Source organism: Pan troglodytes, chromosome 18 (assembly GCF_028858775.2).
Source record: "Pan troglodytes isolate AG18354 chromosome 18, NHGRI_mPanTro3-v2.0_pri, whole genome shotgun sequence".
Taxonomy (NCBI): Eukaryota; Metazoa; Chordata; class Mammalia; order Primates; family Hominidae; genus Pan; species Pan troglodytes.
Genome location: NC_072416.2, coordinates 27,542,229 through 27,556,118, shown reverse-complemented (window position 1 = coordinate 27,556,118; position 13,890 = coordinate 27,542,229). Strand labels below are relative to the sequence as shown.

Genomic DNA, 13,890 nt, shown 5'->3' with positions numbered 1-13,890 from the left:
AAAATTCAGTCATTCAAGAGAAAAGTCATTAAAGAAAAAGGAAAAAATAGAGAACAGAAAAGCAGACATTTAGTTTTTCCTTAGGCGTGACAAAGCTTAACAAACAAACAGTTCTGCAGAAATGCTCCCAGTTTTCCTGGTGTCCCAAGCCCTCGCTCTGTTTGGAGACTACCACAGCCTCTGTACTTCTCAGCTTTGTGGGTCTGGGAGGCACTTTTGCTTCGGAGTTGGGGTGAAGGCTTTCCTAGGTCCTGATTAACAGAATCTTAACTGCTCCCACCTGTCTTCCCTGCAGTCCTCCACCCAGCAGCCAGGGGAATTGCTTTAAAACTCCAAGCAGATCATGTCCTCTCTTGGTTAAACTCTTCAGTGGCTTCCATGCAAACTTCTCACCCTGGGTTCTCTGTGCTCTGGTGGGGCCTACCTCTGAGCCCAGAGCTTACACTCCCCCCTCTCAACACACTCCACTCTTGGTTCCTTGAATCAACTAAGTTCATCCCCTCCTTAGGGCTTCCAGAACATTCTGTCCCATATCTTCACATGGTTTCTTCTTACCATTCAGGTCTCACCTCAAAAATCACTTCTTCCAGCTGGGCATGGTGGCTCACACCTATAATCCCAGCACTTTGGGAGGCTGAGGCAGGAAGATCGCTTGAGGCCAGGAGTTGGAGACCAATCTGGTCAACATAGTGAGAGCCCACCTCTACAAAAAAATTTTTTAAAATTATCTGGGTGTGGTGACACACACCTATAGTCCCAGCTGCTCAGGAGGCTGAGGCAGGAGGATCACTTGAGCCCAGGAGGTCAAGCCTGCAGTGAGCTATGATTGCACCACCGCACTCCAGCCTGGACAACAGATGAGACCCCATCTCTAAAATAAAAAAGAGAGGCCAGGCGCAGTGGCTCACACCAGTAATCCCAGCACTTTGGGAGGCCGGGGTGGGTGGATCGCTTGAGCCAGGGGTTCAAGACCAGCCTGGCCAACATAGTGAAACCCCATCTCTACTAAAAATACAAAAATTAGCCGGGCATGGTGCTGCACGCCTGTGGTCCCAGCTACTCAAGAGGCTGAGGCAGGAGAATTGCTTGAACCTGGGAGGCAGAGGTTGCAGTGAGCCAAGATTGTGCCACTGCACCCCAGCCTGGCCAACAGAGCAAGACTCCATCCCGAAAAAAGAAAAAAAAATGGATTAAATTCACTGTGTCTGTCTATAGAAGCATGGTCTTTATAAAGCACTACACAAATGTTAGTGGAATTTCTACAAATTATAGGCAGGGAGGCAAATTGAAGTCCACTGCTTGGTTGCAGACCCCCACTTTATTCTTCTTAAGGCTGCCTCTCTGGGCCCTGTCATCTTATCAGGATCTCAGCTGATCCTTGAGGGAAGTTAGTCTTCTGTACCTAGATTCCAGGTGTGACTCTAGTTTTGGATTAAGAAGACTCTTTTCCTTATAGCCGCATTCAGAGTCTTTCATGCTTCCCGAAATCACAGCTCCCAGGCTTCTTCGCAGGATAGGTTTGATTCTTTTTGCCTTCCCCACCCCCTGCGCCTCTGAGGTGGTCTCAGACAAGGCCTCCATTTCTCCCAGCCCCTCCCCCTGACACTTTGCTCCCACGCTCCCTCTCCTCATCCTCTTCACACCCTTAAATTTCAGGAACGAGCTTTTATTCAGTATGACTTTACAATTAGTATTGCTTAGAACAGAAAACTAGACTTTTTTTTTAAATGCCGATGGCAGTCTGGAGTACAGCTAATGTAAGCTGGTTGGTGGTTTCTGAGTTCCAGGGTTGAAAGTTCCAGACCAGTGTAGCAGAGTAGACTTTACCCTTTTTTCTTTCTTTTTTTTCCTTTCTTATGTTTTTTAGAGGCAGGGTCTCGTTTTCTCACCCATGCTGGAATGCAGTGGCGTGATAATAGCTCACTGCATCCTCCAGCCACTGGACTCAAGTGATCCTCCCACTTTGGCCTCTCAAAATGCTGGTACTACAGGCACATGCCACCATGCCTGGCTGCTTTATTTTTTTGTAGAGTCGGGGTCTCACTGTGTTGCCCAGGCTGGTCTTGAGTGATCTTCCTGCCTCAGCCAGTCAGAGTGCTGGGAATACAGGCGTGAGCCCCCGAGACTTTACCCTTTTCAATCCTGAATTCTGGGCCCTGTAAACAGGCAGCTGGGGAATAGGGGAAGGAGGAAGAGGAAAAAGCATTCAGGGAGTCCACATGTCATGGGCAGGAGTCTCTGTTCTGCCCCTTACTAGCTGTGTGACCTATTACCAAACACTGGCCCTCTTCAAGCCTCAGTTTTCTTCTCTGTGAAAATGGGGATAACAGAGCTTGCCCTGCAATGAGCTTATGAGACTTGAATGAGATAATTTATATAAATTATAATGTGCATAATTTATATAAAAGGCCTTACTTGGTACTGGTGATAAGAGTGATACATGTTCATTTCTTTCCTTCATTTCCTTCTCTTTTTTTCTTAGAGAACCAGTAGGATCTTAGCAGAGTTTGAAAAAGGCTAAAGTCTCTCCTTTCCCCCTACCCCTCCCAGCCCAAAACCAGAGCCCCAGATCTGTCGTTTTCCCTCCTGCCCTCGTCAGTCCCAGGTTCCTATCCCTGATCTCAGCTGGTGTAGGGAGGAGAGTGATGTGATTCAGCTCTCTTTAGAGAAATAATTCTAAGGCAACTCTTCCAGATTTATTCATGCTTTTGTCCAGGACATATCTATTAACTCAAATGTTTGCGGAATTGGTAGAAATTCTGTTATTAAGACCAATCAAACCAATCAAACTCTCAAGGAGAAGGTGGCTTGGGATCAGGGGTCATGTTATATGAGGGTGAACTAGTCATGCTTGGTGGTCCCTCCCGGCTGTTCTGCCTCTTTCTGCATCTTCCCATGGGGCCCTAATGAGGAGGCTGCTAAGTGGGCTGAGGGCAGCACTTCCGTGTCATTGGGGTGGCCTCTGTTAACAGTTTTCTTCTTATTGAACTTTCAAAACGATAGGCCTTTAAAGCCCTTTCAAATGTGCATAATGTACTTAATTTTTAAAATAAACTTGTTTGTTTGGAGTAATTTTGAATTTATAGAAAAGTTGCAAAGATAATGCTGAGAGTTCCCATATGCCCCTTACTCAGTTTCCCCTGTTGTTAATGTGTTACATGACCATGGCACATTTACCCCAGCTCAGAAATCAACATTGGGCTAGTCCCCCCATCCCCCCCAACTTTTTTTTTTTTTTTGAAATGGTCTCACTCTGTTGCCCAGGCTGGAATTCAGTGGTGTGATCACTGCAGCCTTGGACTTCCCAGGCTCATGGGATCCTCCCACCTCAGCCTCATGAGTAGCTGGGATTACAGGTGCATGCCACCACGCCCAGCTAATTTTTGTAGTTTTTTGTAGAGATGGGGTTTTGCCACGTTGCTCAGGCTGGCCTTGAACTCCCGCACTCAAGTGATCCGCCTGCTTTGGCCTCCCAAAGTGCTGAGATCACAGGCGTGAGCCACTGCACCTTGCGGTTCATTACCATTAACTAGACTCCACATTTTGTTCAGATTTCCCTAGTTTTTCCACTCATGTCCATTTTCTGTCCCAGGATCTCATCCAGGAGCCCACATTACATGTAGTCATCGTATCTTCTTCGTCTCCTGCTGTCTGTGACACGTTCTCCGTCTTTCTGTGCTTTTCTATGGCCTTGACGGTTTTGGAGAGTACTGGTCAGGCATTTTGAAGAAAGGCCTTCAATTTTTGTCTGTCAGATGTTCTGATGGGTTATGGGCTTTGGGGAGGAAGACACAGTGTGGTGCCCTCCTGACCACCTCTCATCAGAGGTACATGATGCTGGTGTACCTTATTACTGGTGAGGTTAACTTTGGGCTCCTGGCCAGGGTTGGTTGCTGCCTCACTGTTCCTACTGAAAGGTGTTTTTTCTCTTTTTGTGCAGCTGTTAAAAAACCCGCTCCAGCACCCCCGAAACCAGGCAACCCACCTCCTGGCCACCCCGGGGGCCAGAGTTCTTCAGGAACATCTCAGCATCCACCCAGTCTGTCACCAAAGCCACCCACCCGAAGCCCCTCTCCTCCCACCCAGCACACGGGCCAGCCTCCAGGCCAGCCCTCCGCCCCCTCCCAGCTCTCAGCACCCCGGAGGTACTCCAGCAGCCTGTCTCCAATCCAAGCTCCCAATCACCCGCCGCCGCAGCCCCCTACACAGGCCACGCCACTGATGCACACCAAACCCAATAGCCAGGGCCCTCCCAACCCCATGGCATTGCCCAGTGAGCATGGACTTGAGCAGCCATCTCACACCCCTCCCCAGACTCCAACGCCCCCCAGTACTCCGCCCCTAGGAAAACAGAACCCAAGTCTGCCAGCTCCTCAGACCCTGGCGGGGGGTAACCCTGAGACTGCACAGCCACATGCTGGAACCTTACCGAGACCGAGACCAGTACCAAAGCCAAGGAACCGGCCCAGCGTGCCCCCACCCCCACAACCTCCTGGTGTCCACTCAGCTGGGGACAGCAGCCTCACCAACACAGCACCAACAGCTTCCAAGATAGTAACAGGTAAGTAGGACATCAATGCCCATATTTCCTCGTCTGCTCTACATTGCTTTTGTACTACTACATTTTATTTAAGCTTTGATTTATGCCAGGTGTCAGCAAACTACACCTGCAAGCCAAACCAAACCTGTCCTGCAGCCAGTTTTTGTCATTAAAGTTTTATTGGAACACAGCTACACCCATTTGTTAACATATTGTCTGTGGCTGCATTGGTGCTGAAACAGCAGAGCTGGGTAGTCGTGACCAAAGATCCTGTGGCCCACAAAGTTGGAAACATTTACTGCCTGGTCCTTTAAGTTTGCCGACCCCTGACTTATAGTTGCTTGTGTGTTTAAGACCTATGTACGTTTACATTTTTCTCAACATAATGACTTTTATTCCAGGTGGAAGGTATTTTACAACACGAGCATGAACTTTATTTCTTAGTGAATTCCTCATTAAAATGCTTAAACAGTACTTCTAAGAGTAAAAGTATTCATATTAAGTACAGAATTTCAGGTATAACTTTAAAAAACATGATTTATGCCAAATTGAATGCTCCAGAAGGGAGATCTCAGGGCACTGTCATGTTCTAATGGCTTGGGAGGGAAGAATCAAGATTTTCCTGTAGACCCAGTGGGAACCTGTTTGGAAGTGGTGGTGATTGTACAGGTTTTAGTGGGCTACCTAATGGCATATTTTTAATAGTCTAGAACATGACCATTTTATTTAACATTTCAAGAATATTTCCATCCCAAATGCTCTAATTTATTATTTAATTTAAGGATGAATATGGGGGTTTCTAGTGTGTTTTAAAAAATGGTAATTAGGGGCCTCAAATAATTTCTTACAGCAGCCTAGTTTAAATTGTTCTAAGTGGAGGCACTTTTAGAAAAGAAGCTGAAATAACACCTCTGGGCTTTCCAACCATATTGAGTGACTTTGCAGCTAAAAATGTGCCAAGGTTTCCATTAACCCAAAGGGTGACGGTTAACTGATTCTAACAGCTTTTGATAACTTTTTTCAGGAATATAATACATAATTTGCACATGTTATAAATGGTTAATAACTTTTTTTCTGATGCCATCAGAGCTTTTATTTTGAAAACAACAAAGCCATGTTGGTTTGTTTGTTTTGTTTCCCAATAGATGCCCTTCCTAGTGCCCTCACAGGTGGGGAAGGTTTCCAGGACTAAGGTCTGTAATGGCCCCGAGCAGCTTGCCCCATAGCTCGCCCCACAGCTCCAAATGCTCCTGCTTAGCCGTGTTTTTTTTGCATATGTGCTTTTGACCGTGTGCTCAGGAGCAGCCGTTTGACCGTGTGCCCTGACAGCCAATGGGCCATCCATTCTGTAGCATATTGACATTTCTTTATTTTTATCAGAAGCACTTTGAACTGCAGTGCTTCAAATTCAAGGAGTAGATGTCAGTAGATCAAGAGCCTGATTTCAAGCTGCTCTTGAAGAGTATCTTCTTTCTTAGGGGCCAGGCACAGTGGCTCGTGCCTCTAATCCCAGTACTTTGAGTGGCTGAGGCAAGAGGATTGCTTGAGCTCAGGAGTTCGAGACTGCATTGGGTAGTGATTGTGTCACTGCACACTGCAGTCCAGCCTGCGTGACAGAATGAGACCCTGTCTCTTAAAAAAAAAAAAAAAAAAAAGGAATATCTTCTATCTTTTTGGTGAGCCTCTTAGCAGCAGTCTACTCTTCCCAGTGTGCTTTACCTGTCACTGATGGGCTCACCAGCATCCAACCAAAGAGGACCCAGGTGCAGTCAGCACGGGAGGAAATTGTGTCCTTTGTGTCTTGAGCTTCAATTTTAAGTTTTTGTATCTTAAGTGCAAGTTAACTGCATGGAGCTTCTTAATTTGATATTTTAAATTCTCAATACCCAAAAATTAAAAAAAGTCTTCCGCCAAATACCCTACACTGAATTATTTTAAATTCCTTTGCATTCTAGCATGCTTACGTTTTGCTTTATTAAACCATATGAGCTTTTTAAAAGGCACTGTGAGCTCATCTAAGTCTGCCGCTGGGTCTCCATGTGGACAGCATAAGGCCCTCATTATGTGTACAGCTGCTTTCATCAGCTGGCCTGAGCCTTACGCCTACTGTGGGCCCCTTAGCCAGAGTGCTCACAGCTTAGGTCTGAGTAAGGCTTTCTGTAGGAACCGTAAGTGGAAAACCAGAGCGTAGCCTTCAAAACAGGGAGGAGGCCCGGGTGCGATTCCACAATTTCATGCTTGTGACACACCAAAATGTTATTCTCAGATATTTCCTTTTATTTAAATGAAAGATTCCAAACCAGAATTATGCCTATTTTTTAATACCATTGTTACCCGGGGTGTATTTATTCCACAAGTTTAGTTTACTGATCTGCTACAACACTGTAATGTACTGCCTGTAATTATTAGATAAGTGAAATTTTACATTAAAAATGTGTTTCCCAAAGATACTAGCTATTTAAAAACCAGTCTATACTATGAATTCTCCTAACTCAAGAAATTCCAGGTTACCAGAGTTATCTTTGTATTACAGAATTAACCTGTACTATCTTAAAATCCCCTGGCCTCCCATTGAAAGTACACAGAAGGCCAACATTTAGAATTTTTTAATCTGCTAGTATTGATCATACTGCTATTAACCATTCTTGGATGTAGCCATTGGGTTTTTCAAGGAGGAAAAAATATATAATTTCCGTGGACAGGATGGTCCTTTATTATGACATAATGCTTTCACTTAGAAAACTTTAGATGGATAAATTCCTGAAAACAGGTTATTCCTTTAGAATTGGATTAAGTTAGGGTTTTAAAGAGTTGGGTTAAGGCTAATGGGCTTAAGATAAACTCTTGGGGGGAGATTATTGCTGCCAAGCAGGTTTGGCAGCCAACTTCTCACAGCTCAGCACCAGCACTGGAGGATGCCGGCATTCTGGCATCATTTTGAGTCTCCTGTTAATTGTGACTCTAGAGAGCAGTAAGAGTTTTAATTCCCATGTAAAAGAGTTTACATCTTGCTATTTTTGAAGTAATAGATTTTAGCAAAGAGTATTCTAATTTAAACATTTTATTAAATAATTTAGATGTATGACCTGCCATATTCAGTAAGAACTGAGATTGGAATATTTAATGGTAAGGAAAAGGCACCTGATTGGCCAATGCATTTTTGCTACTTGATGATCATATTTGTGCACTCATGCCTGTTACTAACCGGCCACCCTAACCCTGCCTGCTTGCATCCCTACTAATAGTGCATGCACTGAAGGAGGACTGGCTTTGTTGATGCTTGCTGCAATGATTCGGAATACTAAGTGTGTACCCAGATGTGAAACAGGTGGTCACAGGGCTGTCCTTGTTACTTCTTTAATTTCCATTCTTTTCCATATCAGGCAAGCTTGAGGTATAGTAGGAAGAACACACGTTATGGAGTGAGACCTGACTGAGTTAGAATTTCAGCTCTTGGTATAACATAGGCTAGGCACAACCTGGCTGATCTGTAAAGTGGTGACATCTGTCTAAATTGTTGAAGATCAAATAAGAGAAAGTCCAAGGTTATTCTGTTAGCCAGTTAGAGTTCTTAATATACGCGCAATCTCGGCTCACTGCAAGCTCCGCCTCCCAGGTTCAAGCAATTCTCCTGCCTCAGCCTCCTGAGTACCTGGGATTATAGGCGCCTGCCACCATATCTGGCTATTTTTTTTATTTTTAGTAGAGACGGGGCTTCACCATGTTGGTCAGGCTGGTCTCGAACTCCTGACCTTAGGTGATCCGGCCGCCTCAGCCTCCCAAAGTGCTGGGATTATAGGCGTGAGCCATTGTGCCTGGCCTGCTATTTATCATTTTTATCTAGAAGAAAATAGTTTTAATCAGATTTCTATGTTAGATTCACACATCAGGGTTTTAAAAACTCATACACCCGGACCCGGCCTTCTAGGACCCAAACACAGGAGACTGGGGGTGGAACCCAGGTATCCATATTTTGATTCTGATGCACCACTTGGTTTTTTGAATCTCACTTCTTTCATGGGTTAAAAAGACAGTGCTCTGCAGAAGGAGATAACATATACATTCATATAATTTAGTGAGCCTGAGACTGTCTGTGAGGCGTTAGTCCACTGTACCACAGATAGACCAAATCACTCACATAGTAGCCATCAGCCTGGACACTTTGCTGGCTAATTTCATAGTGTTTGCTTTTTAAACTCTCACCCTTCTTATGTCATGGAGGTAATGCCTTTTTAAAAATAAGCATGAGCTGGGGCACGGTGGCTCATGCCTGTAATCCCAGCACTTTGGGAGGCTGAGGCGGCTGGATCACTTGAGGTCAGGAGTTCAAGACCAGCCTGGCCAACATGGGGAAACCCCATCTCTACTGAGAATACAAAAAGTTAGCTGGGTGTCGTGGTGGGTGCCTGTAATCCCAGCTACTTGGGAGGCCAAGGCAGGAGAACTGCTTGAACCCAGGAGGTGGAGGTCGCAGTGAGCTGAGATTGCGCCACTACACTCCAGCCTGGGTGACAGAGTGAGACTCTGTCTCAAATAAATAAAAATAAGCATGGATATTAAAACTCTTGAGAAATGGAAATAATAAGAAATCAACTGTAGCTATACAATTGAAAAAGTCTGCCATTTATATTCTACTTTTTTTCTTTTCTCCTCTTCTCTCCTCTTCTCTTCTCTTTTTTTTTTTTTTCAGACGGAGTCTCGCTCTGTTCCCCAGGCCGGAGTGCAGTGGCACGATCTTGACTCACTGCAAGCTCCGCCTCCCGGGTTCACACCATTCTTCTGCCTCAGCCTCCCGAGTAGCTGGGACTACAGGCGCCCCCACGCCACCACGCCCAGCTAATTTTTTGTATTTTTAGTAGAGACGGGGTTTCACCATGTTAGCCAAGATGGTCTCGATCTGCTGACCTCGTGATCCACCCATCTCGGCCTCCCAAAGTGCTGGGATTACAGGCGTGAGCCACCACGCCCGCCCCTTTTTTTCTTTTAGTTTTTCTGGAAGGCAAGGAGGTACATGAGCATAATTATTTGACATAGACAGATTTGGATCCTTTTATTTCACTTTACATCATATGCTCGTTCTCATGTGATAATGTAATTTTTAGAACCATGTTTTTCAGTGACTACATAATGTTTCATCAACCAGATGTATTATTACTCCTAGTTGGATATTTAAGTGGCTTCTGTTTCTACTTGCAGTTTATTTTTAATAAGTAGATAATCAGAATTGTGTCAAGATAACATCCAGTGAGACTTGAACAGAATCACTCCTGAATAGTTGACTCAGAGTCTCTAATAGCCCTAGAAAACTGATGAGAAATCATCAGTTCCTGATAAAATTACACAATTCTACTTCGACCAAAGAGGATCAAAGCCAGATTGGTTGGACTGTCATTCTTCTGTTTATTTATTTTGTGTATTTTTTGAGACAGAGTCTTGCTCTGTCACCCAGGCTGGAGTGCAGTGGTGCAATCTTGGCACACTGCAACCCCTGCCTCCCTGGTTTAAGCAGTTCTCTTGCCTCAGCCTCCCAAGTAGCTGGGATTATAGGCAGGTGTGGCAACACCTGGCTGATTTTTGTATTTTTAGTAGAGACAGGGTTTCGCCATATTGGCCAGGCTGGTCTCCAACTCATGACTTCAAGTGATCCACTCACTTCTGCCTCCCAAAGTGCTAGGATTACAGGCATGAGCCACTGCATCCGGCCCCATCATTCTTAATCACTCTAACATTTTCCCTCTTTCCCAAAAGAGTTGTGTATATCCTTGGGTGAGGATCCTGAAAGTGAAGACATTATCTGAGGAAATAATGGTTTGGGTCTTAAACACTCTGGTTAGAGCTAAGTTTATATGACAGGTATTACATTGTAAAAAGGAGAAAAAGGTTATTTTAGAAAGACACCTGTTAGAACCTGCTTTTTTTAAATTTTTTTATTTTTTTGAGACTGAGCACCCCGTTGCTCAGAATGGAATGCAGTGGTGCGATCTCAGCTCACTGTGACCTCCACCTCCCAGGTTCAAGCAATTCTCCTGCCTCAGCCTCCTGAGTAGCTGGGATTACAGGCACTCACTACCATGCTCGGCTAATTTTTGTATTTTTAGTAGAGATGGGGTTTCACCATGTTGGCCAGGCTGGTCTTGAACTCCTGACCTCAGGTGATCTGCCTGCCTCGGCCTCCCAAAGTGCTGGGATTACAGGCATGAGCCACCACACCCAGCCAGAACCTGCTTTCTAAAAGCACCCTAAACCTCTTTGGTTGTGAATTTATATATTCTCTGCCTTCCAAGGGCTGGTCTTTGAGGATATTGCTTGGAACTAAGTTCATACAGTAGATATTTTATTTAAAAAAAAAAAAAAAAAAAAAACAGAAAAGAGACCTCCAATAAAAGGTTTCTTTTTTGTCTGATTTTTTGCTTTTTTTTTTAATTTTGAAATATAATACTTGTCATATAAACTTAGCTCCAAGCAGTATGCTCAAAGACCAGCCCTTCTTGGAATGCAAATAATATATAAATTCATAGCCAGAGACGTTTAGAGGTATTTAAAGAAAACCAGGTTCTTACAGGTGTCTTTCTAAAATAACCTTTATCTCTTTTTTACAACAATCAACCAGAGTGTTTAAGACTCAAACCGTTCACTGGTGAAGGAAGGCATTCCCTGAGACTCTAGGTCTGAGAAGAGGGATGGATGGTGGAGAGGGGGAGGGAGTTTATTCGCCCTGCAGTTGTGCCTGCACCACTTACTTTCAAGGGCATATTTGGATCTGTTACTTGTCAAAGTGGCTATCAGAATCACCTTGGACTTCTTGAAGGGTGAGTTCACAACCGAGAAAGCACATATTCAAAATTGTTGAAGTAATAAGTAAATCTTCTAGAACCCTACCCTCAGTGATAACATTCCACTTCTAGCTCTTAAATACCCACTTCTGTTTCCTGGATGAGATACTCAGTGCAGGAAGGAACCTGGGTTACATTTGTCAGAGCCCCAAATCTGAGATGAACTGTATCAAGTTCTGCCTTTGGGCTGAGGCTGGTTACTGGAGGTCATCCTCTCTTTCTCTTTTTTTTTTTTTTTTTTAAAAAAAAAAGAGAGACAGGGTCTTGCTCTGTTGCCCAGGCTAGAGTGCAGCGGTGTGATTCCAGTCCACTGCAGCCTTGACCTCCTGGGCTCAAGCGAATCTCCCAAGTAGCTGGAAGGTGGAACTAGAGGCATGCACCACCACACCCGGCTAATTTTTGTGTTTTTCTTATAGAAAACACATAGAGACGGAGTCTCATGTTGCCTGGGCTGGTCTGGAACTTCTGGGCTCACACCATCATCCCACCACGCCCAGCCTATTTTGTTTTTTTAAATACAATATCTTTTGTATGAACTTAGCCCCAAGCATATGCTCAGAAACCAGCCCTTCTTGGAGTGCAGTTAATATACGAGTTCATAGCCAGAAAGATTTAGAGGTGTTTCAGACAAACCAGGTTCTTACAGGTGTCTTTCTGAAATAACCATTTTCTCCTTTTTACAACAAACCAGAGTGTTTGTAAGACTGAAACAATGATCTCGGATAATGTCTTTGAGGGCCCTCACCCAGGGATTTACAGACTCCTCTGGGGAGGAGGGAAAATGTAATGCGAAGAGCCAGAGTGCAACCAATCTGGCTTTGATCCTCTTTGGTCCATACTGGCTGTGTCACCTTGGGCAAGGAATAGAGCCTCTGAGTCTCCCTTTCTTATTTCTGCTGCCTTAGGATTAGTTAGTGGGGGTTCAGTGAGACGATGTAATAAAGTGTGGGTGTATAGTACAGTCTCTGGTGTAAGTAAGTGCTCTATAGTAATGTCAGCTACTGAGGCTGGGTGTGGTGGCTCATGCTGGTAATCCCAGCACTTTGGGGAGCCGAGGTGGGAGGATTGCTTGAGGCCAGGAGTTCAAGACCAGCCCAGTCAACATGGTGAAACCTTGTCTCTACCAAAAATAAAAAAAATTAGCCAGGCATGGTGGCGTATGCTTGTAGTCCTAGCTACTTGGGAGGCTGAGGTGGGAGGATCAGTTGAGCCCAGGAGGTGGAGGCTGCAGTGAGCTGAGATTGCACGACTGCACTGCAGCCTGGGCAAAAGAGCAAGACCCCATCTCAAAAAAAAAATTTTTTTTTAATGTTAGCTACTGTGATGAAGTCTCTTTCTGAAAACTAGTTCTGTATAGGTTGCCGTAATTCTTTCTACTTTTTGTGTGTAAACAAAGTCATTGTTTCTTTCAGGGACTGATTCATGTAGGAATAGAGAGGGGCTGGGGAAACCAGATGGGGCAGGTGGGCGGCAGAGTAAGGGATTTCCTTTACGCCCCAAAACACATTTTTTCCCCTTGAATAAATAATGTGTGTGGATCATAAATAGAAAAATTCAGAGAGGCACAAATCTAAAAATTATGTATATGTGATGTATAAGAAAAAGAGAGCAGCTGTGGAGGGGCTTGGTGGCTGATAGGCGTTAGCTTGCATGTGAATACAGATATTAACAAGTAGAAATCTCATCCGTATACACAGTGCCTTTGCATCATGCGTTCCCCGCCAAGTCACGTTGGTTCCATAGTTTCTGGTAAACTCTGGGCTGAGAAGAGACACGGGCTGGTAGCCCCTTCTGTTTTTGGGGGCCAAGATAATGGGGAAAGGATTGCATTTGCAGTGATTTTCTTATACGTCGTCTTCAAGTCACAGCTACTTCTTTGCCTGAGGATGTAAGAATGGAGGATTGGAAAGATGGTTGCTCTAGATGACTCTTCATGCATCCATCCAACCATCCAAGTGTGCAGCTACAAAATTTCTTGAACATCTGCTATTTGCCGGTCACTGTTTTAGGTACTGAGGATACACTGTGAACAAGACAGACACAGTCCCTGCCTTCGTTGACTTCTGTTCTGCTTAGGACAAATCCAAGACAGCCCCTATTCTGTGCATACAGACCACCTTTGGCTGCACCATAGGCTGGTGCAGTTCTGCACAGTGTCATTGGTTTTATAGTTATCACAAGACCTGAATTGTCTGAAATGACATTCAGCACCTGAACTCTTTGACACCTTGGCACCTCCATAAATCTAGAAATTTCTCTGAGTTGTGGTGCATAGGAAACCTTGAGGGACAACCCAGGAGTAACTGTGAGAAAAAGGGTGTCCCAGGGAGTAAATAGATCTCACAGCTCAGAACTGTAGGGACAGGAAGGTGGAAGGGGTGGGAGCTGGAACAAGTCTCCAAGCAGTGAGCTTCCCCAAAGTGCACCAGCGTTTTCAAGCTGTGCCTGCGTAGACAGGGGCAGGTCGAACAGAAATATAGTCAAAACTAGCTCCCGTCAAGGACAGACAGGATGTCA

General features: G+C 44.7%; 1 protein-coding gene across 15 annotated transcripts in view; it reads left to right on the top strand.

Annotated features, from left to right (window-relative positions):
• Positions 1-13,890, top strand: part of ARHGAP17 (Rho GTPase activating protein 17) — a 96,352-nt gene that overhangs the window by 80,386 nt on the left and 2,076 nt on the right. For 7 of the 15 annotated variants that reach the window (XM_001164627.8, XM_510887.9, XM_063796887.1 and 4 more), the window contains one exon: positions 3,941-4,561. In XM_001164627.8, the coding sequence (XP_001164627.1) occupies positions 3,941-4,561 (621 nt within the window). Of the gene's footprint in view, positions 1-3,940; positions 4,562-5,685; positions 7,667-13,890 lie in introns of all 15 variants that reach the window. The other 8 variants (XM_063796888.1, XM_009430515.5, XM_063796884.1 and 5 more) reach the window with 3 other exon arrangements.